General features: G+C 38.8%; 1 protein-coding gene across 2 annotated transcripts; it reads left to right on the top strand.

Moving 5' to 3' along the window:
• The first annotated feature begins 2,219 nt into the window (after nt 1–2,219).
• Nucleotides 2,220–24,604, top strand: TMEM64 (transmembrane protein 64). Of its 2 annotated transcripts, XM_032421823.1 has the most exons (3): nt 2,220–3,235; nt 18,797–18,952; nt 23,932–24,604. In XM_032421823.1, the coding sequence occupies exons 1-3, from the start codon at nt 2,438–2,440 to the stop codon at nt 24,121–24,123; spliced, it is 1,146 nt and encodes a 381-aa protein (XP_032277714.1). In that variant the 5' UTR covers nt 2,220–2,437; the 3' UTR covers nt 24,124–24,604. The 2 variants fall into 2 exon arrangements, with proteins under 2 accessions (XP_032277714.1, XP_032277715.1); XM_032421824.1 differs by lacking the exon at nt 18,797–18,952.
• Nucleotides 24,605–24,970: the final 366 nt, after the last annotated feature.

Here is a 24,970-nt window from a genome sequence, read left to right as displayed (position 1 = left end):
GTGTTTTTTCTCTTGGTTAGTGGACCCATAATTGAGCCACTATATCATCTAAGAAACCCAGATATTTGACACCTCCCTCTCTTCCAACATTCATTTAGTTTCCAAACCTATAGATGTTCCCCTCTAATTTATTCTCATCCTACTAACTCCATGACCATTACCGTACTTCAGCCCTTCGTGGATTCTTGCCCAGACAATTGTGTTGGCCCTGTCTGGTTTGTCTGCCTTAATATCTTTTCCTATAAACTGTGATAATTTATTCACTCCTCAAACATTTATAAAGTGCTTACTCCTTCTTAGTGCTTAAGTAATGAGCCCACCTTGAAGAAATTCAGTCTAAAGACAGAGACAGTGATGTAGACTAAAAATTTGGACACAGTGGACAAATGTGATAATAATTATGTAGCAAACAGTGGAGAAATGGAAAGGAAACATCAAATTGAGTGTGGTGCTGATGGGAAGGTAGTTTTGGAAGCTTCTAGAGAGGAAGTAAAACCGGCTAAATGCAAGGAGGCATTAGGAGCTGCTCCTCCACGTGAGCCACAGCAGTTGGAAAAGGTGAAGAAAGAAGCATGTGTCTGACATCACTGAGGTATTTTTCCTGACTCAGCCAAACCAAAATGGATTGAGAGGAATGGCATGAAGAAGCAGGAACCTGATCAGTAAGGACCCAAAGTGTCCTGGTCAGTTAACCGGCAGGCAAGTGGTAGAAGGTCATCCATTGAAATAAGTAACTCAAAAGGAATAGCAGGTCTTGTGGAGATGATACTTTTAATTATGGATACCTTCACATAGCTGAACACTGATTTCAGGCATAGGGCCAAGCATCTTACTTTATTACAGCTGACCCTTGAAAAATGTGGGGATTTGGTCCCTACACAGTCAAAAATCCCTATATAACTTTTGGCTCCCCCCAAAATTAATAGCCTACTGTTGACTGGAAGCCTTACCAATGAAGAGTTGGTTAATACATTTCGTATATGTATTATGTTGTATATTCTTATAATAAAATAAATTATAGAAAAGTTGTTATTAAGCACATCATAAGAGAAAATACATTTATAGAACTGTAGTATACTGAAAAAATCTGAGTGTAAGTGGACTCACACAGTTCAAACCACTGTTGATCAAGGGTCAGCTGTATTTTATTAATCCTCACTTTATGTCATTAAGTTGTACTATTATCTTCATTTTGCTATTTAAAAGCAAACCCTGAGATTCAGAAGTTAATGACCACTTCCACACTTAATAAAATGTTTTGCATTGGAGCCCAAGTTGCTATCTACCAAGCCATGCTAAGTTTAAGGCGCCTACAGGAACTGCACTCGCACGTGTCCACAGGCTGAAGCAACAGGGAAAGACGGGATTGGGGGTCATCAGAACAAGGGAAACACGGTGGGATCTAAGTTATGGGCGTGGATGAGATGGCTCAACCAATTCTAAAAAAGGAAGAAGGAAAGAGGACCCGGGGAACATTAAAGTTAAAAAGGCTGAAAAGCGGGAAAAAAAAACAGCAAAAAAGTTTGAGGAGTCGTTTGATAATGGGAATCCTTAAGAAATGTCTTTTCGTGAATCTTTTTGAGAAGTCCCTAGTCCAAGTGTCTGGCACTTGGTAAAGGACCTCTGGGGTTAGAAGGGGCATTCTGTCAAGGGTGGGCTTTTCTATCTAATTACTCCATCTCCTGAAGGATCCGTGATTCCCACATGGGGACTGGGGAGGTAAACAATTAGCAAATTCTCCTCAGAGCAAATCAAGAACTCTTCTTCCTCCAGTGTCGCCCAAGGAGCTGTGGATGTGAGCGTCCCAAAAGCTGCTCGCTCGAATCAGAGGTTACTGCAGAAACAACCAATGGGCAAAGATCCAAGCAGCTTGCGGACTGGGACTCGGTCCGGGGGAGAAGAGCGCGTGCCCTGACACGCAGGCACGCGCGCGCCCGCCAGGGGAGACAGGGAGCGCGCCGGGTCCCCAGCCAGTCACCGCACTCTACTTCACTGCCACTTTCTTCTCTCTCTCTGGTGCCCACGTCCCCTCGGCTCCTTCTCTCCTCTCAGCAACTCCCCTCAGCAGCCCCATCCCCGGCCGGCCCCGCGGCCGCCGCCGCAACCCCTCCTCACCATCCCTGCAGCTGGCCGGACTGTGCGTCAGGGGGGCGGGGCCTAGCGCGAGCGGCATTCTGGCCCCGCCCCCACGCCGAGGCCCCCGCCCCCTCTGGCCGAAAAGGGGCGGGCCCGGCCGGTGCTGGGTCCAGAGTTTTCTCACTCTCCGTCGGACCCGTCCCTCCGCCGCTGAGACCTTGCCCTTACCCCGGGCCCTCTCCTGCCCCCCGAGCAGACGCAGGGAGTCCAGGCAGGGCGTACGGGGAGCCATGAAGGGCCGCTGCCTGATAGGCGCCGCGGCGGAGGGGCTGGCCGGCTGAGGGCCCGCGCCGGCCGAGGCATGTGGAGCCCCAGCGGGAGCCTGCTCCAGGCACTACCCCGGCTCCTGCAGCACGCCGCCCTCCAGGGCCGAACCGAGCTGCCGGCCCGCTGGGCCCTGCCGCGGGCAGCGGGCGGGGACGACGCTGCCGATCGCCTCCCCCGCGGGGGCGGGGCGAGCGCGGCGGCGGCGGCGGCGGCTGCCTCGGGCGCCCTGCTCGGCGCCTATCTGGAGCGCCACGGTCCGCCAGCGGCCTCGGAGCTGCCGGCGCCGGGCGGGGCCTTGGCGGGCGGCCCCGGGAGCGGCAGCGGCGGCGGCGTGGTGGTCGGCGTGGCGGAGGTGAGAAACTGGCGCTGCTGCTGCCTCGGCAGCACCTGTTGGTGCCGGAGCCTCGTGCTGGTGTGCGTGCTGGCCGCGCTGTGCTTCGCTTCCCTGGCCCTGGTCCGCCGCTACCTGCAGCACCTCCTGCTCTGGGTGGAGAGCCTCGACTCGCTGCTGGGGGTCTTGCTGTTCGTCGTGGGCTTCATCGTGGTTTCGTTCCCCTGCGGCTGGGGCTACATCGTGCTCAACGTGGCCGCCGGTTACCTGTACGGCTTCGTGCTGGGCATGGGACTGATGGTGGTGGGCGTCCTCATCGGCACCTTCATCGCGCATGTGGTCTGCAAGCGGCTGCTCACTACCTGGGTGGCCGCCAGGATCCAGAGCAGCGAGAAGCTGAGCGCCGTTATTCGCGTCGTGGAGGGAGGAAGCGGCCTGAAAGTGGTGGCGCTGGCCAGACTGACCCCCATACCTTTTGGGCTTCAGAATGCAGTGTTCTCGGTAAGTGGTGTCCCGCTGCCCCCCATCCCTTTCCAAGACTGTTTTCCAGCGGTCTTGTGACGGTCCTGGGAGGGCGCTCCATCAGATAAATGCCAGTAGAGAAGTGACATTGACAACAGGAGTTAGAATCACTTTGCGTCGCACGCTGAGAAATCTCATACAAATAAAACAAATCTAAGTCGGGGCCTCAGACCTGGTAGAGAAAGAACTCTTTTTTGGCATATGAGTATGGTTAAAAATGAAAAGTCCTTTTAACTTGGAGGGGAGATGAATGGAAATGTCAATTTTAAACATTTGTCATCTTATTTCTGTAGTAGCTTTGGCAACAGTCAGGGAGTGAAGGCTTCACATTCCTAGCTTTCTCTCTGGCCTGCAAAAACGCATCCAGGGTTTTGACTCAACTTTTTAAGGACACGAGGCTGAAGGAAGTGTTTGGGTAAACAGTGGAGGGAGTAGCTTCAGACTCCATATTATAGTCTCCTAAAACTTGTAATAGGCCTTTTCTTCATTAGATAATTTGCTTTAATACGATGCAAAGGGGGAAATCCTCCTGTTTATTTTTCTTTGGAGGAACTGCATTTTGAAATCACTCGGTAGGGGTAAAACAAAATAGGACAGATAACCTTTTGCCTAGTGAGCATATATTTTTCTTTACACACATCTTCTACACTCTTTTTTGCTTGTATTCATACGTTCTGCTTATCCTATTTAGTTTTCTCTAGCTCAGTGCAATTGACTGAGGAATAGAAATACTGCTAGTGAGGAGACCATCTGCCCGGAAGAAAGGAATCCTGTCTTTACAAACTTCCTAACTTTGGACCGCATCATTAACCCTATGTGTCCTTGCTTTCCTCTTTTCTAAAGTGAAGGGATTGAACTAGATTACTGAGTTCCCCAAATTCAATGATTGTAAACTACAAAGAGTTCATATAGTGATTTCCCAGGAACTCAGCCCTTCAGCTTGACTTGAATAAAACTGTGGTACGGAAGTAAAGAGATACAGCATTCAAAACCATGGGGATAGATGTATTTTATATTATGCTAGTGATTCTGATACATTGTATTGTTTTAAAAATAAATTATTGTTAGTCCCTAGAAACTCTCTCATTTTGTTTTGAATTAAGACTAATTCTAACCACTGATCCCTAAAAGATAAAAATTGGTATTTTTAGGAGTGTGGTATTGTTTTAAAGCCCAAATATCTCCTAATTCATTAATTTGAATAATTTTTATCACCACAAATTGCTTTCAAAACAATATATAACTTTAACAAACTATAACCACCGGGTTAAACAATTTGAATAAACTAGCAGTTTATCTAAAAAAAAAAAAAAATTCTACCCAACCTACCATTTTTGTGATGAAATTAAGATTTTTTTCTTCTTCTTTTTAAATGTCTTTTGCAAATCTCATGTTGATTCTAATCAACAGCAGCAACAACTAGAATGAGGCTCATGGAGGCATGGAAATAGATAAGGGTTTTTTGTAGAGAGAAAGTTTGGTGTTTATGGTGGTTTGATATGTTTTTTGGCCTTAAATTTTTCCCTTTTACAACAGCCTATAGTATTAAGTATAAACATGAACTTTGACCCAGCCTTGGGTAAAATAGATCACGTGTTCTTAGACTTTGGAAGAGGGTTGGGACTAAGGGCCTGAATAGTTTCCTTCTGTTAGTTGGCTTTGTTCTCCAGTATAGCTTGTGTCCTTGTGCCTTTTCTTGTTCACCTGCTGTGTGCTTACTACCCTAAGCTCTTTCCAAATATTATTTCTAATCTTTAAGCCAGCCCTGCATAATGTATTTATGCATATAGTGTAGACTTGTTTAACACTTTGAGCACAGGACTAGTGCTCTGGAGTCCTACTGTCTGCATAGAATCTGTTGACCTTGATCAAGTTGCTTATCTTCTCTGTAGTCAGTTCCTTATTTGCAAAATGGGGAAAGAAGTGGTACCTACTTTATAGGATTATTGAGACAATTAACATAAGACAAATACATGCAGTAGAGTCTGGCTTAACAAACACATGTTCTTTTTTGTCACCATTACTATTGTTATTACCCAAGGTCACCTGGGTACTAAATAATTGGTAAAGTAAAACTATGCACTATGGTTTTATGATAGGGTCTCAACCCATGGCTTCATTGTATATTTGTATATTTAGTAGCTACTGTAGTCCGGGGTATATAATGAGGACTCATTATATATTTGTTAATTAAAAATAAGACAGTTTTGGAGTGCCTGGGTGGCTCAGTCAGTTAAGTGTTCAATTCTTGGTTTTGGTTCAGGTCCTGATCTCAGGGTCCTGGGCTTGAGCCCCATGTCCTATTCCGCACTCAGCAGGGAGTCTGCTTGATTCTCTCTCCCTCACCCTCGTCCCCTCCTCTCTCTCTAAAATAAGTGAATAAAATCTTTAAAATAAAAGGACAGTTTTTTAAAATGTTTTTTAACATACTAAATACATGAATAAGAATTTATACTTTGTGCTTGGAAATAATTTAAGGTAATTATGTAGTTGAAACCACACTTGACAAGAGGCAACTCTAAAGTTGGTGCTGTGGGGTCAAGAGCAAAGAAGGAAAAGAAAAGGAAAATGGTCTCTTAAAGAGATGATATTAGCATAATTTTACCGAGGAAGAAACAGGCTTAGCCCTCCAGAGACTTTTTTAGGGTCACTCACCTACCAAGTGGGGAGCTGAGGTTTGAAACCAGGATGGGCTGATGAGGTGTGTCATACTGTAATTTTTTACTCATAGCCATAAGCAGGGTGTGTTGTAGAGCCAGTGAACGTAGTCGGTTACATTTTGTTTATTTTTTTTATTCTTAACTATCTGCTTATTAGCTCTTTCAACTAAAACAGTTTACTGAATTCACCCAGGGTATGTGGGTGAAAAGAAAGCTTAGTTTAGGCTGATTTTTGTTTTAGTCTCTCTCTTTCGTCTTCTAGAACTTCATTCCACCTCCACCCTCTCTACCCTCATACCCCCTGACTGCCCACAGCTGCTCACTTTCCCCGCATATTTCTGTTTTTTTCTTCCCTTCCTGTCTTTTAAAAGATCCTCCCCCCCTTCTCTATTCCATTAAGAAAACTCATTTTCTTAATGCCCCTGATTAAAGAAATTGATCTGAGCTTACCTTAAAAAGGAAGTGAGGTATAGTGGTCATGAGAGGCATAGGCTTTGGAAGTAGTCCTTGGTTAGCCCATGCTGAGTTATGAGGGTTAAATAAGCTAGTCTAGGGAAGGCTTTAAGTATTGCCTGGCACATAGTCAATTCTCAGTCATTGTTAGCAATTATTATTAGTGGTGCAGGTAGTGGTATTTACATTTTAGACGCAGGAGATGATTGTGAAGGTTAATATATAGAAGAAGAAAAGGGGCTCTCCTTTGCTTTGTGTCTATTATTAACCATATTTCGTTGCTTTTTCCATGTGTGCCAAAAAGGGATAAGCAAACTGACACTCTACGTTTTTGAAACTGTTGAAATAAGAAAAAAGTACATACACTTTATAGTCTCAATTATTAGATCATAAGAAATATAATTTCCCAAGTACATATTTAAATTTTTTCCTTTTTAAAAAAAAAATGCGCCTTTTTTTTTTTTTTTAAAGATTTTATTTGTTTATTTGACAGAGAGAGATAGCGAGAGCAGGAACACAAGCAGGGGGAAATGGGAGAGGGAGAAGCAGGCTTCTTGCCGAGCAGGGAGCCCAATGTGGGACTCGATCCCAGGACCCTGGAATCATGACCTGAGCCGAAGGCAGACGCTCAACGACTGAGCCACCCAGGCGCCCAATGCGCCTATTTTTTTGCTGGGAAATAGTTAAAGCTCCCCTCTCCCCCATTTTTAATGTAATCTTGTACCTGTAGTTATTACTGCCTATGAAGACAGATTTATAGACTTATAGTTTGTGTTTCTAAGTATTGTTCTTTTTTTTTTTTTTTTTTTAAGATTATTTATTTATTCATTTGACAGAGAGAGACACAGCGAGAGAGGGAAAACAAGCAGGGGGAGTGGGAGAGGGAGAAGCAGGCTTCCCGCAGAGCAGGGAGCCCGATGCAGGGCTCGATTCCAGGACCCTGGGATCATGACCTGAGCCCAAGGCAGACACTTAACCGACTGAGCCACCCAGGTGCCCCTCTAAGTATTGTTCTCATCTGGACACATGTCTAGGATGGGCATTTCTTAGAGCTCTGGTCAGGACAGGTTAAATTATGCTGTAGTAAAAACCCCTAAATCTCAATGAGTTAAAAAGTAGAGGTTTGCTTACTTGTTGACACAGCTTCAGGTTCAGCTTGGCTTGGGGAAGGGTCAGGGAATCTTTGCTTTAGGTCACTTTTACCCTGGGATCCAGGCTGACAGAGCCACCATCTTTCACTTGGTTACTGTGACATGGTGAATTGAACACTGGTTTTTAAAGCTTTCATCTGGAAATCATCTCACTTTTTACTGGCCTGAACAAGTTACCTGGCCAGCGGTAACTTCAATAGAGTCATGCAGGTACCAGGAAGGAGCTAGAACTGGGGTGTTTGGTAGCAGTCTTCATGACTCTCACTTGATTACCTCCTCTCTCTCTCATCCCCCACAACTAATCATCGGCCAAATCCTATGAATTCTGCCTCCTGAACACGTCTGTTTGACCTGCTGCCATTACTTTGGTTCAGGCATCTCAGCCTCCCACCTGGTCTCCTTGCCTCTGAGCCAAGGATTTCCAGTTTTTTTCTCTCTCCAGAAAGATCTTTCTAAAATGCAAATCTGATCTTGTTACTCCCCTGCAGGAAACTCTCAAATGGGTTTTCTAGTCCCCTCGGGATAAATTCCAAACCCTCATAGCATACATACCTCTGTACCCTCTTGCCATTCCTCAATTACTAAATGCTCTTTGATGTGTTAACTTCTTTAATCCTCAGCATTCTAGGAGGTAGACATGATATTTCTGATTCAAACAGCAAATCTTGTCTGTAGCTTTGAAACTTCAGGTTTTCCTTTTTCCTTTCCTTTTCCTAGAAGAAACTTGTCTGTAAAGTTGGAAACCAAAAACATTCACAAGAATAACATCCCGTCCTGTATTTAGCATTAGAGTAGTCTCATAAGGTTTGCTCTAAGATGCCCCTTTAGAGACATCTGGACTTTCTGTAGTTTAAAGTTACCTTCTGTGAAATGTCAATTTTAATCCAAAAAGTATTATGTGATGGCTGGTATGGGTAACAGAATCCATAATGGTACTTGGAGCTTCCAGAGGGGAGATCCTAAAAATCATTCTCTGTCTCTTTTTACTTTGGTCGTGGAAAAACTTAAAAAGTCAAAGATCTGGTAGGTTCCTTTTCTTAAATAATTCCCCATGGGAAATTTTGTTTCCATCATTTAATCTTTGAGGCCTAAAATAAAAGCTTGAAGCATAGCATGAAAGATTCTCTTATTCATATGTTATATAGCACTTTGCAGTTTGCAGAGCATATTTACATATATGATACCCTGTAATCATCACAGCAGGTCTTTGAGGAGCTATCCATGACTAAGAGGCAGAGTTCTATAGAGGACAGGTGTCACTTGAAATCAGACTTGGTCCTGACATTTACTGTGGCTTCTTGAGCTAGTTATAGTTACTCTTTTGAGCCATACTTTCTGTTGTAAAATGTGTTTAGTGATACCTGCTACATGATGTGATAAGATATATAATTTGCTCATTATTTACCACTTCCTTCTCTCCATCCTCTGCATTCCAAAGAGAGAACATCAAAACTCAGAGATTTTTTTTTTCTTTTGTAACTTAACAGATATTTGTATTACACTTACTAAGTGCCAGGCACTGTTCTTTTTTTTTTTTTTTTAAAGTATTTTATTTTTTTTAAGATTGTATTTATTTGTGAGAGAGAGAATGAGAGACAGAGAGCATGAGAGGGAGGAGCAGACTCCCTGCTGAGCAGGGAGCCCGATGTGGGACTCGATCCCGGGACTCCAGGATCATGACCTGAGCCGAAGGCAGTCGCTTAACCAACTGAGCCACCCAGGCGCCCCCAGGCACTGTTCTTCTAACATGCACACATGACTTGTTTGACACTTCTATCAACCCTAAGCTTCATCTGACCACTAAGGCAACTGAGGCACAAAGTGGCAAAGTAATTAGTAAATAGTAGAGTCATGAACTTACCCAAGGTTCTATTCCTGGTCCAAGAAGAGCTGAATTTCTCAGAGATTTCCTGGTTCCAGTTGCAGAGCACTTGCCCTGTGGTGCATTGAATACATGTTAAAGAGGACCTCCCATGCGTCAGGCTCTGGGCAAGATTCTATATAGTTGAATTAGACATTATCCCAGGACTTCAGAGCAGGGGTCAACAAACTGTGGTCCCTGGTTGGGTCCACCATCTGATTTTGTATGGCACACAAACCAAAAGTTTTGTTTTGTTTTTCATTTTTAAATGATTGGAAAAAATGTCAAAAGAAGAAGAATATTTTGTGCACATGAGAGTTACATGAAATTCAAATTTCAGTGGCTATAAATGGTGTTATTGGAGTACAGCCATCCTCATTCATGTTTACACTGGTTATAGCTCATTTTAAGCTAAACTGGCAGAGTTGCAGCAGAGACCCCAACGCCTGCAAAGCCTAAAGTATTTCTTGCCTGGCACTTTATAGAAAAAGTTTGCATTAGAACTTCAGCAGTGACTCTAATAAAATAGCAATTAAGCCTGAACCCCTGCAACTGTAGGAAGAGGCCCCTAAGCTCTCCTGTGTATCTTACTTACCTTTGTATTTAACAAAATTGTCTTTTTGAAAACAAAAGCAATAATATTTGTGGATACTGTGAGTAGAATGCAAACAAAATAGAAATGAGTAAATTTAAAAGTGCAAGACCTGACCCCATCACCCTGGCTCACTTCTCAGTGGAACCATTTTAAAGAATTATATGTTAGCAAACTGTTAATTACTTTTGTTATTTTTATGAGCCCGTAATAGGTTAAAAACAGCAACAGAAAGATTTTCTGTTGGTTTTGGGAGGGGCAGGGAGCTGTGAAACTGGTATAGTAACTAAATGACAGCAAAAGATTAAAGACGAACTTAAAGCAAATATAACTAATGAATTTTCCTCAGGTTTGCACTGAATAATCAAGAAAAAGAAAAGTTTTAGTAATTTAGTTCACAGTTGAACTGAAATTTATTTTTCAATGAAAGTTTTTGACAGGCTAGTGATTGTAAGATCACAATTATGGTAAAGTCTTAGCCTCATGGACTCTTTGGGGACCTATAGTTCTGTCTCAGCTCCTGTGTGACTTTGGGGAAGTCATTTAATGATCTGGCCCCCAATCTTCTTATTTGTAAGGGGAGAGGTTAGACAAAGTCTCATAGTTTGCTGTTAAGAAGGCAGATGTTCTGAGCAACAATTTAACATCCCCCTTTATTTTAACAGTTTGGTGATAGTAAGTTTTATGAAAATGTTTTCTCATCCTAAATTCTTATTCTGTATTATAGATATAACCATAGATGCAGATATAGGTAATGGATCATGATACTTGTCACTGTACCAGGGTATCTAATGATCCTTTCTTTTCACTATTAAGGTCTACTGGGTACAGCTTGGATGGAATAGGAAGACAGAGATCAGTGTGTGTTTTGAAGGACCTTGGAGTCTATCTCTGAAGGATCAGATATGATGGCCAAGTTAACAAATGTGATGCCACCTCAACCCATACCCTTAGGCCTCACAGTAACACTGAGTCCCACTGGCCATTACTTCTTTGAAACTGTTTACCCCTCTTTGTGCCCCTTCAGTTATCTCATTAGTTTCTGTGGTTTTTAAAGCCTCATCTGTGGGCTTACAATTCACAATTCAGTATCTCTAGCCTATTGTATCTTAGTAACACATACAGTATGTCTTATTGTCCCTTATCTAGATTAAAAAAAAGTCTTTAAAAGCAGATGGGTTTTATTAAAACTTATTTCAACAGTTTCAGCAGTGTTCATTGTAAAAATTGAAAAGTATAGTTAAGTAAAAAGAAGAAAACAATCATTAACGTTTTAGTGTTTATTTTTGTAGTCTGCATTAATGAATGCTTGTGCTTTCCTTATATAACATTGTGAGTAAATGTTATTAATGATTCTTGTGACCTTTTACTGGATGTAATGAACATTTTGATTATTAAGAATGGTACAGAATGACTTAAAATGGACACAGTCAACTATGGTTTTCTCTCTTTGTGTCTTTATCCCTGCTGACAGCTGGGTCTTATGTATAGAAGGCATTTGATAAATTTTTGTTGGGTGAGTAAAAATAATAAGCCTATAGTTTTTCAACTCTACAAATAAGATCTTTTTAATTTATGTTCCAGAAAATATATGCTGTAAAGTGTGTGTATTTTTTTTTCTGGGGAAAAGGTTTTGTGTGTGTGTGTGTGTGTGTGTGTGTGTGTGTGAATCAGATTCTCAAATGGATCAGTGACCCCTAAAATATTAACCATTAAAAGCAGTTCCTAATTTAGGTGCACTGAACTAACAAAAAGGTCTGTATATGTGAAGATGGCCTCTGCTTTGTAGGTAGACTTACTGACCTACCCGTCTTTGTCTGTAGAAGCCTGTGCAAGCTGTTGGAGTGGGTCTCTCTGAGCCTCTGCCTTGTCTTTTCTTCCCAGTAGCAAGACTTTTCCGATTACTTTCACAGTTGCTGCTTAACCAGAGGGTCTCAACCTTGACATTAGGTTGACCTCAGAGATTACTGGAAATGCTTTTTTTTTTTTTTTTTTTTTTTAAAGATTTTATTTATTTGAGAGAGAGAGAATGAGAGACAGAGAGCACGAGAGGGAAGAGGGTCAGAGGGAGAAGCAGACCCCCCACTGAGCGGGGAGCCCGACGTGGGACTCAATCCCAGGACTCCAGGATCATGACCTGAGCCGAAGGCAGTTGCTTAACCAACTGAGCCACCCAGGCGCCCTACTGGAAATGCTTTTAGTATTCATTCAATATTCACTTAATAAGTAACTGGTAGGTACCTAATCTGTGCCCACTGCTGTTCTAGATGCTAGAGTTATAGCCGTGAACAAGGCAAAGTTCATCCCAAATCCCTTAGGTGCTTGCAGTCTAGTGGAGAAATAACATTCTAGGTATAGTATGGCATAAATTTTGCTGATAATTTCCATTTATAACATTATTTTCTTCTGGGGTGGGGGGAGGTGTTCTGTTTCTGAGCAACTGATTACAAGTGGACTTTGTGTCCTCACCTGTTTATAAACTGGCAATTATTATAGGTCTCCACATTTATAAACAATTTTGATGTTGATATCGTCAACATCCAATGAACATGTATTTAGCCCCTAGTATATAGTAGGCATGTGCTCAAGACCAGAGACACAATGAAGAACAAGACAGGTCCTTTCCTTTACAGAATTTCTAGTCTGGGGAAGAGGTGAAGGGCAAACAGATGGTGAAATTTTTAGTTAACTCTCCAGCGTGAAGGGGATGGGGACCGTCTAGTGTCCCGTCAGAGAATTTGAAAGCTGTTCCTAATGCAGACCAGGGAGCTCAGGGAAGGTTTGTTAGAGACGTCCATGACTGAGTAATGAAAGACAGTTTAGGACTTTTGCCCAAGTAAGAGGAGTGGGAGGAAGGATGTGAGTTTCCTTGCCAGAGGGAAGGAACATTGTGTAAAGGCCCAGAAGGAAAAGAGAGCAAGGAGTATTCTAAGAACAAAAGAATTTTGATGTGCCTAGAACATAATGTGACATGAAGCATGAGATAATCAGAGTCTGGGTGGTGAAGCACATTGCCTGTGGAAGTGAACCTGAACCATATTCTGATGGCTGTAGGAAAGAGTTAAAGCAGGATTAGATCTAGATTTTTAAAAGATTTCTGCAGGATTTAGCATAGGTGGTGAGTGCGGGTGGGTCTCCTCTCCGTGTCCAGACTAGAGAGGAGAGATTGAATAGGAATAGAACAGACAGTAGGTAGGTTTCTTAGGTATTTAGAAAGTGGAATTGACAAGACAGATGAGTAGACGTGGGAATGAGGGAGGAATGAACTGTGTGACTGACTGACTTCTGAGGTGTCTAGCTAAGGAAACTGAGATTGGGGACACGGGAAGAGGAATTTGGGGGAGGGAAGGGAAAGGAAGGGGGAGTGGGCAGTTAGTTAATGTTTTTTCTTATACTGGTTTTGAAATTTTTATATTTCTGGAAGTGAAAACTACAGTTGACCCTCAGAACAATGAGGGGTTGGGGTACCGACCCCCCACCTGCCCCTGCTCAGTCAAAAATCTACTCCCCAAAAACTTAACTACTGATAGCCTAATGTTGACCAGAAGCCTTACTGATAGTGTAAGGAATCGATTCACAGCTATTTTGTATGTTATTATATACAAATAACATATTATCTACTGTTTTCTTACAATAAAGTAAGCTAGAGAAAAGAAAATGCCATTAAAATCATAAGAGAAATACATTTACAGGAGTGTACTGTCTTTACTAGAAGAAGTCCATGTATAAGTGGACCTGCATGGTTCAAACCCATGGTGTTCAAGGGTCAATTGCCATTTGCAACTGTTTCTAAAATATCGATAGTATTTTGAGGATATATATCTCCTCAAATATTTTGATAGTATTTTGAGGATATATATATATATACACACACACAAAATAAAACACACAGTTTATCAATAAATAGTAATTAGATGAAAAGATCAAACTGTACTCATTTTTATTTCCTTTGGCCATTCCTTTCTTAAAAATTATTTTGGGGATTCGTGATTTTTTTTCTATATAATATTATTAAATATATTTTTAATTGGAATTTACCTGAATTGCAACTTTGTCAATAAAACAGCATCCTTATTGTATAAACCAAGAAAATTCAGGAAAGTATAATTTGCTGAAACTAATACTAGATTCACAGAACTGTGGATAAAATTTGAGTTCTTCTGAACACAGATAGATCCTCTTTATAGTCTTCATTAGATCTATGTCAAGATACTCTGTGTGAAAATTATGTAGTTTCTTAGTGGATTAAATTAAAGTCGGTAAAGCCATTGTATAAATAGCTGGAAACTGAGGAAGTGGAGGGTTTGCCTGGGGAGCTGTATTTTGTGTGTGCCTGAGAGGACAGCAGGCCCCGGGTTCCGGGAGCATCTGAGTGATCCATCTGAAGGTAGAGGTTCTCTTACTGTCAGCCTCAAAGATAAGTCAACTCTTGCTCTTCAGTTAAGCATTTCTTTTTATTTTTACCTTCTTCTTTTTTTTTTTTTCCCCCTCAGATGGGCTCTTTGTTTTCAGGATCTATTTGGTATAAGGTCATGTTCTGCATTAACCCATACTGGCCCAGAGAAATGAACTCCATCTGCAAGGAAAGAACAGTACCTCTGGGAATAAGAATGTATATGCCTCTACGGTGCTTCTAGAATATTAAAAAGCATGGGAGGATGGCAGTCAACACTCACCGTCCCTGAAACTCTTACTCGAGTATTTATGACCACAGAGACTGAGCAACAGGACAACAATGACGTCCTAGGTTGAGATTTCTAGTTCTTTGGAGTAGGAAAACCATCTTGAGCCAAGATCCCAGGATGTTGTAGGCAGGAACTCCAATGAGAATATTCTAGGCTCACATTTAATGTCTTTCTGGCAAGTAGGACAAGCAGACAGATTTTTAAGAAGTTGGTGGGTGAGAACTTATTGGGGAGAGAAGCTTGGATAGGTCTTTGTGGGAACACGTATTCTAAATTTATTATGTTTTTCAAAGAATGGAGCTAGATGCAGATTCTGAATAGGATCTTAGCATGTTGGAAGTGCTGTATTGGAATAATTCGGAACCTGTTTATCTTAATAAAGTTAGTAATAGCTGAAAAATGTGTGTGTATGTGATTGTGTTGCTGTACTGGTTAAATTATTTGACACTCCAGTGGAAGTGTTTAGCACAATGAGCCAAAATTAGCTTTTTACTTTCTTTTGATATACAGCTTTTCAGAAAGGACATATATATAAACAATAACACTTGCTTTTTCCCTAGGATGAGGTTTTGTCATAAAAAGGTTTGGTGATACTTGATTTCTGCCCTGGACAAAGGTCTTGTTAAAGAGTTGAGTTGTAGAGTTATTTCACATTTATGAGATCTGTTCTTAACATCAATCATTTGGATATTACTGATTTCACATCTGAATGTCAATTTTATGTTTTACTTGGAGAAATTTCATTACATTTAAAGACTATGGACTGAAGCTTTGCATTCTGACATTTCGGAACTGAAATATTTACTTTAAAGACAACTTTCAAAACCTGTAATGTTTTATTATTAACTGCAATATAATAATTATGATTCATTTTTTGTCGTATGTACTCATTTTATACATTTGACTGTCTCTGTTGCTATAAGTACCCGAAACTGACAGAGGAGCCTTTCTCCCTCTCATTCATCTCATTCCTTGACTAGACTCTCCACTGCTTTTCTACTGGGTACAGACTCATTTCCCTTTTCTGCCCAGGCCCCTAACAAGTATCACTCTAAGTACTTGTCCTGTATAGGATTCCCTTGCATGTGCTCTGTGAACAGTCCAAACCCCACTGCCAACCTCACAGATACATCCTGTACATTCTGAGCCACATTGTCCTTGTTCAGTCTCTTCTTAGAACACTTTAGCTTTCTCATCCCACCTCTCTCTGCTTGCCAAACCCATATTTAGCTTTAACAGTCCATTTCAAATGCCTTTTTTTCCCACATGGTTGCCCTTTGGCCCCTATTCCTGCAGCTAATATTAATCCCTGGTTACTCTTTAATGCTCTACACATAGTCCTTCTCAAGAACCCTTTACTGTCTATTTTTGATGTTGTTGATGTGTCTTTGTCAGTGTGTAAATCCTTTATGGTAGGAGTTGTATCTTACTTTCTCTTTCTTGCAGGCACCTATCAGAACATCTTGCACGGGCAGCCTGGAGTCAGTAATGTTTAGTTAAATTGTTAACCAGTCACTGTAGTATTCTTTCCAGACCAGCAGTGGTGAATCTCCAGTTAATGATCTGTGAATAGAGATGAATGTAGCTTTATTGAAAATACGACTTACATGATTATTAGATTAGATTGTAGTTAGAGTACGCTTTTAAAGTACAAGATCTTAACATTAGCAAAAAAAAAAGTTTAGTAAAGTGGCCAGTAACTTTCTAACATACTAGTAAACCTAGATGTGGATATAGAAAAGTTCTCAAAATTAACAGCGCTAGCAACAACAAAAACACAAATGCTTAAAGGTACATGAATAAGAAATATATAACATAAATAAAACCATCAAACTTTAATAAGAGATGTAAAGATTTTGAGTAATTATAGAAACATTTCTGGATAAGAATATTGAATATTCTGGGGATTTCAGTTCTGTCCAGATTAATTTATAAATTTAATTTAGTCCCAATATAAAATGATCCTAAAACTTCTTTGTAAAATGAATAGGTATGAATAGTGATGGCAGTTTTAAAAAGAAGAGTAATGAAAGGGTTTGCAGGATAGGGAATTCTTTGTCAGATATCAACTGATAGTCTTTGCAACAATTTGGTTTCAATACAAGATTTAAGATGTCAGTGGACAGTATTAGAGCCCCAAATAGACCCTTGATATATAATTACTTCATTTGTAACAAAGTAAACATCACAAATCATAGAAGTTATTGATTATTCAATAAGTAGTGCTAGGAAAATTGGCTACTGGGGAAGGGGAGAAATAAGGCTCATATCCTCACCTTTAATTAAATTCCAGAAGGAATAAGTGGTAAATGTTAAAAAGGAAAATAGAAAAGAAATATAGGTTAAAAAAAAAAAAAGAAGAATAAAAAGGCCTAAAGCTAAAGAAAAAAGAAAAGGAAAAATCAAAGGAAAAGATTGATAATGTTTGATTATGTAAAAATTCTGAAACATTTGTATGTCAAAACGTAAAAGATAAGGGACACTTTAGAGGACAATATTTGCCAAATGTAATAGACAAAGGTTGCCCTTACTATATAAAGAGCTCTTATGAATAAATAAAAAAATTAACATTCCAATAAAAATGGGCAAATATGAACAAGGAAAGCCATAAAGAAATGCAAATAGGAAAATGTACATTTAAAACTACTATCAATATAAATTAAAATATATAGGATAAACAATCATGAAATATCATCTTTACTCCATCGGATAGGGAAGATTGAAATTTAATACCTAAAGTTGGTAAGAGTATGGTGAAATAGACACACTCATGTATTATTTATTGATAGATACATAAATCAGTGTGAACTTTTTGGGAAAACAGGCTTTACTATTGGATCCAATGATTCTGCTCCTAGTGATCTATCCTAAAATAATGGAGATACATATTGTATTAGTCATTTCTTCCTGTGTAACACTCCAAAACTGAGTGACTTAAAAATAAGCATTTATTATCTCACAGTTTCTGTGGGATGGGAATTTCTGTGCAGCATAGACAAGTGCCTCTGACTCAGGTTCTCTCACAACCCTGCAATCAAGTGGTGGCCAGACTATATAGTTAAGGCTTGACTGGGGGAGAATCTGCCTCCAGGCTCACTCATGTGGCCTCGGGTCTTTGCAAGCTGTAGGCTGAAGACATGAGTTCCTTGCCACATGACCCTCTCCATAGAGCTACTTTCAACAACATGGCTTGCCTGCTGTAGGGAGAGATGGAGTTCTGTTCTTTTTGTAACCTGATATTGAAGGTAACATCTCCTCACTTCTGTTGGAGTCTGTTTGCTAGGAGTAGGCACCAGGTCCAAATCACATTCTAGGGGAAAAGATCACATAAGGACATGAATACTGGGGTATGAGTTTTGTTGGAATATTTAACCCCTACACAGGTTAATATACAAAGGTTTTCATCAGGTTTTTTTTAATTTATAATAGCAAAAATATAAATAAATAATCACATATACACAAAGAAACCCGTAAGCAATTTAAATATTCCATAGTGGAAGAATAGTTAAATTGAGCTACATCCACACAGTGGTAGTATAATTGCATAATAATAATAATGTCTACCTTTTTTGAGTATCAGTCATGTGCTATTCATTTGCTACATATTGTGCAAATATTTCTGATCCTAACAACAATCATGTAAGGTCGGTTGTTATTCTCATTTTACAGATGAAAAAACTGATGCTCAGAGACAAAGTAGTTCATTGAATTCTCAGCACTGGCATGCCATTATGGGGTTATCTGGCTTCAAAGCCCAGTAAGCACACTGCCACTGAAGTAATGCTTATGAAGATTATTTAATGACATGAGGAAGACTTAAGAAACTGTTTTTACAAAGTGATCTGTGTGTGCACATTTTATTTACATTGAAGAAAAAAGATAGTCACAAATGTTATCTTTCAATGGTAGAATCAATCATAGAATATTAAAATTTTTCTTTACACTCTTATTTCATTCTAAATCTACATTGTGCATGTATTCCCTTCATAATCATTTTTAAAAATTGGAAAGCTTTGTAAAGTGTTTCAGCTCCTTCTACTCCCAAGGAAAAACCACTAAGAAGACTTGTACACACAGTTTTATGTAAAATTGAAATTTTACTTGATAATGAATCAATTCCTTTAATCTGCTCTTCTAGATTACTGATCTCTCCTTACCCAACTATCTGATGGCATCTTCGGTTGGACTGCTTCCTACCCAGCTTCTGAATTCTTACTTGGGTACCACCCTGCGGACAATGGAAGATGTCATTGCAGAACAGAGTGTTAGTGGATATTTTGTTTTTTGTTTACAGGTGAGTTTAAGGCCAAGGGTTGTCTTTTTTTTTTTTTTAATTGTCTTTTTCTATGGCATTACTGATTTAAACCTAACAGATTTCATTGAAAATAATTTAGGAGGATTTTTTCCTTTTTATATCTTATCTTGTTCTTTTGATTATACTTCATATTTTGACATTTACATTTTAATTGTGTGGATATATGGAAGTTTATAAAACTGAATTGAACTCTTTTATAAAACTGAATTGATACTGAAAATTCTCTTAAAACAAAAAAGGGAATGACAAAAATAAGGTTCTTTTTTGCAGTGATTTTCAAAATTATTACTCTATTTTGAGTTTTTGTGAAGTGTTGTTAATACTATGTTTCTGAAGATAAATTTAGTGAGAATTGGTAGAGTTGGGTTTTTATCTTACTTTATCTTCTAATTATTAAACTCTCCAGTTGGTATTTTTAAGAGTATTATACTGGCAATGTAAAGTAATTTTTTCCAGTACAGTTTTATGTAGAACAAAATATTTTTTTTTAGAAAGTATTGCTTTATAAAAAGCACCTGAAGTATTCCATTACAAATTTAAATAAGATTTGCATAATTGATTGCTGTTGCCATGCAAATTGTAATATAGTTTAGGGTACATACAATTACATATAAAAGGTTGATAAGAGAGAAAAATCCTGCTCTGTAGGCATATTTATTCAGTTCCTTTAAGTTGCAACAGGAAGAGTTAAAAAAATTCATTTCTTTGGTTGTGCCACATTTCCTTCCTGAGATTTACCAAGGTATAAAATCACCATAATTTTTGATGATTTAGTAAGATGCTGATAATAACTTTTATTGAGATCTTTATATGCCATATATTTAAGCTCATTTAATCCCTACCAAAGGGCTGGGAGGTATGTACTTTTATTATCTCCAGCCAATTGTGTATATATCTCTTCCCAGCTCTTGTGTTCAGTGACATCAGCATTGGTAACTTGAAACTGATCGTTGCAGGAGTATTTATACAATGGAAAATGGCAGGTGCTCCAAATCAAGATTCTTACCTCTGATCTCCAAGAGCTAGTTTATCAGCACACCAGTGGAGGGTAATTTGTCTAAAGTCACAGCTGCAAGGGGTAGAACCACGATGTGAACCAAGGCAGTTGGCTCTGTGAACTATGCTCATAACTAGGACCATAGTTTACTGAGCATATAACACTGAGATAGCCAACATCTTATTGATCCCTCAAATTGTTAGTTTTAATTAATTTGTTATTAAATATATGATACCATATTAGAAATTTAGTTGTTAGCATTATTCTCAATTTTTAAGGTACTATACTGTATTAAAAATACTATGATAAATAAAGCCAGAGTTGATTTTTGCTGTGCTTATGTAGTACAAGTTCAGTAAACAGAGTGAGCCTAGGAATATTTATATTGAACTATAATTAAGGCTTATCAATTAAATGGCTTGCTTTAAGAAAAATTTTGTAATATTTTTGACATTCAGGGAATCTTTTTTTTTTACTTTTTTTCTACAAAGTTATATATATACATACACATCTTATATATATATATATATTTTTTTTTTAAAGAACCTGAATCTAGGTTTAGAGTTTTTATTAAAGTTGGTTTATTTTTATTAATGTAGTATGTTAATCACATTAAACTTTTTATGCATTATATCTACATGATAATTTATGTTTATAATTATCTTAAGGTACTTTAAGATTCTAACATACACTGCATTCTCAGATTTTTTTTAGCATAAATTTAAGTATATTTTATGTTTTTCTAGCTTCCTGAAAATGAATAATCCGTTTGAAATATCTTTCTCCCCCTTTATATTATGTTTGAGCAATTAGAATTTGCCATTATTAGTAGGTCTCATAAGATTTTCACTATTTTTGATACTTTATATTTCTGTGCATCTTAGTAAATCATTCAACTATAATTGGTAGAGTTATAATAGAACAGAATAGTCCATGTATTTGTCAGTAGTGCTTCTAAAAATATAGGGTCTTCTTTTTATCCAGTGATTTCTTACCCCTTTGTTTGAGCTGACAAATTTAGGCTTAGCATACAAGATGGGGGGAAAAAAGGGCAAATAGTTCTTAACCCAGACATTTATGAAAACAACAATAACCACCACAACAAAAAAAATAAAGGCATATTTATGCCTCAGTTTTATTTATTGATGTTACTTATAGCTTAGTATATTTCAGAAAGGATTTAATTTAGCTTATAAAAGATATACAGGAGAATTGTTTAAAACAAGAGGGAAAAGAAGTCATCTTGAAAGGGGAAGTACATAGGAAAAAAGGATGAAGCTTAGGTGAAAGTAGAGTAAGTGTATTCATGAGGTTTCTCATATTTTGCTAGAAATAAGTCACAAATTTGCCTCTGAGCTTTATAGCCACCTAAATAGAGTCCAGTGTGTGTAAAATTAAAGCAATACAAGATAGATGTTCAGAGGAAGGCACAACTATTTCTTGTACAAAAATCCAACTTAGATTCTGTGGACTCGCAATTCAGTTACTCTTTTCCACCCCTATGTTTTTCTGTGTACCCACCAGCCAAAACCCTGGATGAGTCCCAAGTTTTGATATGCTTTGCACTTGTTGTTTTTGGGAAGTCATACAGCCAGATTGGTAATATTTAATTCTTAGTTGCAAACCTTCTGCTGGTTTCTCAACATTGCCCCATAGCCCAACTGTTTCCTTTGTCTTCGCACTCCCCCATTTCCTCAATGACTATTGCAAACCTATCTCAACTCCTCACAATTTTGATTCCTATCCCCACTTTCCTCTTCAATCTCAACAGATTACCTCTTTTGCTTAACAGAAAAATCAGAAGCCTTCAAATGAGAAACCCCTCAATTTCCATCTAAGAAATCCACTAATGCTCTTGTGTTCTGCTCATGCTCTCAGCTTGCTCTCCATTGTGACAGTGGAAGAGATGCCTTTCTGTAGAAGGCTTGTCCTTTTACTCTGTTTCATTCTTTCATTTTAATGGGGAAACTTTCTAAAACAGGTTTTTGGTTTTTGGGTTTTTTTATTTTACATTTTCACTAAGGTGGTGTGTTGGGAAAAGAATTAGTACAAATTGCCAGGTCCTGGGTCTAGAAGGGCATCTGGGGAAAATCCCATGTAAAGAAATAGCCAGTTTACTTTCACTGGGAACCTGAAAAAGGTTTTCTGCTAGATCTAAGCCTGCTTTCTATGGCTGTCATTGTTAACTTTGTTGAAATCAGATGCATTTTCCAGTTTTCATCTGGCTTGATCTCTTAGCAACCTAGCATTCTGTTAACCATGCTTTTTAAAACACTTTCTTCGCTTAGCTATTTTGATTGTTTTTTCCACTTGCCTGGTTCATTAATCAGTGTGTCTTCCTCTTTTCACCTGAAAATTGGTGTTCCTCATGATTCTAGCCTAAGCTTTCTGTTCTTACTCTGAAAACCTTTCTTGCTAGCAAACCCTGTTAATGTGGTGGCTGCTATTCTGTTTCTTTGTGTAAGGACTCCCTCATACACATCCTGAGCTCAGCCTTCTTGCCATAGCTTTGGACCTGTTCCCTGCACTGCTTTGGATCTCTGTTAGGCACCTCAAATTCAGCATGGCTGAGGCAGAGTTTAGCACCTCATCCACACCCTTTCCAAGTTAGTTCTAAGGTGCTTTCTATGTCTTCACATGGTGTCATCGTAACGCTGATAAGTATCAGACTTAGGGTTTTCAGTAAGTAGATCTTGTTTTTTTTTGTTTTTTTTTTTTTAAGAGAGCTCACGTTAGAGAACGAACACAAGATTTGAAGGCCCACCTTTAAAATACCTAATTTGCTCAGAATTCTATGGAGTAATGAATACCCACTTACTAGTGCCCCCCTTGCACATGTTCCAGATTCCCCTCTCTAACCCACCCCCAGCATGTCTGCCTCTGCCCTTCCCCCACTACCCTCAATGTTTGTATTCAGAATACTTTTCCCACAAAACTGCTAAAATTATGGGTAGGCTTAATTGAACCAGTGTTATATTTTAGGGTCACTATGAATATAGCAGCCTTTGAAACTTACTGGGACATTAAACATCACCTGTTCTAACCTTGTTGCACTGAGAATATTTGCTCCAAACTCTGAAAAACTGATCTACAAATGAAGTTTGGAATAAATACCATTTAGAAGATGTGTACTGCCTAGACATTCTGATGAACTATATATAGAATGTTAAAGCACATTAACACATAAAGAGGGACCACAGCTTCCTATCGGACAAAGGCAGAAGCCCACATAGTGATGTGAAGTCATATCACTAGTTGAGTGGCTAAACCAAGACTAGCACCTGACTTTCATGTCAGTGCTTTTTCTAATATCCCTCTGATGGGCATTTTTTTCTCGATCACCATGTTTTCCTTTGTTTTTGTTTTTCCCTAAGCACAGACAATTTGTTCATGGTCTCTTGTTAATTTCTTTTGAAGTTTATTGGCATTTCATTTTTTTAAAGTGGTTCTTAATATTTTGAATTTTGGCTGCACCAGGTAGTTCATTTGCAAATGGTAGTGCTTCTCTGTGAGTGGACTTAGGAATACCTGTGGACATTTATAGATGTGCAAAGATATGATATTGCATTAATTACATTAATAAGATTTAGTTAGCAGACCTCTGTTGTAGACTTTTTTTTTTTTTTATTCCTTGAAGGAAGCTTTTTGGTACAAAGAGACAAGTTTGACTTGTATCTAGGAAACATCATTTATATGGACTAAAAGCGATGTCTACTTGCCTTGTGTTAACCGGATATCCTACATTGGTGACTTAAAGATTTTAGCCCTCTAATCTCAATAGATGCCCCAACGAAAGAATGAGTGGCAACTGTGTATAACCTATTTAAAATTGTTATCTGACCATATTTGAGAAGCATCCTGTTTGAAACATTTCTAAGCCAAATATTTATTGGGTTTATTTCTCCCTTTTTTTCCCCTGTGTAAAATATTGTTAACTGTAGTGTTTTATTTTTATTCACAGATTATTATAAGTATAGGCCTCATGTTTTATGTAGTTCATCGAGCTCAAGTGGAATTGAATGCAGCTATTGTAGCTTGTGAAATGGAACTGAAAACCTCTCTGGTTAAAGGCAATCAACCAAATACCAGTGGCTCTTCATTCTACAACAAGAGGACCCTAACATTTTCTGGAGGTGGAATCAATATTGTGTGACTCTAATGAAATGTATGATTGTCAAGAGCTAGTGTGCTGTCCAAGGTCTAGTGGTCACCTTACCAGCGGGCAGAGACAAGTTCTAATTGTATTAAGGCACAAACAAAACTGACTAGTTTTTAAATTGCACAATTTTTTTAAAGGAAGAATCATTTTCTGGATATGTAATTGTAAATGTAGATGCAAATTTGGGCTGCACCTCTTTATCATTTATTACGCCCACAGTGGCCCATAGGTCTGCACTTTAGTGTTTTTTAATTGTTTTCTTTCTGGGTACTTAAGAACAGAGAAATAACCCAAATATTTTTCTGCTTAGTGTCTTTATTTATAAAGTCCATGAATAGTTGTAAGCATCTTCCCTACTTATAATGATGAGTAAAAGTATGTAATTTTAAATGTATGATATTATTTAGATGTTCTGTGTCCTTTTCAGAAAGGATAGTTTTTCTTGTTTTGTTTTTTGTTTTAAGTGGGACCACTTTGCTTCCCTTTTCCTTACTAGTTAGAAAATAGACATTAACTTTCGGTTGAATGTATTTTTGCAAGCATCATTGCAGGGCCATTTACACCTTTTCACACAAGCTTAAATCCTACATTGTGGGACTGAAGTGCTCTTAAGATACCTTTTTATTTTCACTGTGGAATATGCAAAACAAAAGAAATTATTTAATGGGCGGTGGCTCAAATTAGAACCCATGTTCTAATTCCATTATATTGGCTTTACTCTCGTTAGATCTTTCATCAAAGGGCTGTCCCATTGCAGTCTTACTAAAAAGTTTTAGTAAAATAAACTTCCTTTTCTTTTTATATTCATCATTAGGCTTTGAGATAAAGATCTATTCCTTTA

This window comes from Phoca vitulina, unplaced genomic scaffold, assembly GCF_004348235.1.
Source record: "Phoca vitulina isolate PV1807 unplaced genomic scaffold, GSC_HSeal_1.0 scaffold25, whole genome shotgun sequence".
In the NCBI taxonomy this organism is placed as follows: Eukaryota; Metazoa; Chordata; class Mammalia; order Carnivora; family Phocidae; genus Phoca; species Phoca vitulina.
This window is presented reverse-complemented; position numbering and strand designations above follow the sequence as displayed.

Coding starts and splice junctions, on each gene's coding strand:
- TMEM64 (XM_032421823.1), top strand. CDS start 2,438: ATGTGGAGCCCCAGCGGGAGCCTGCTCCAGGCACTACCCCGGCTCCTG. Junction 3,236..18,796: donor TTCAGAATGCAGTGTTCTCG/GTAAGTGGTGTC, acceptor CTGCTCTTCTAG/ATTACTGATCTCTCCTTACC. Junction 18,953..23,931: donor ATTTTGTTTTTTGTTTACAG/GTGAGTTTAAGG, acceptor TTTTATTCACAG/ATTATTATAAGTATAGGCCT.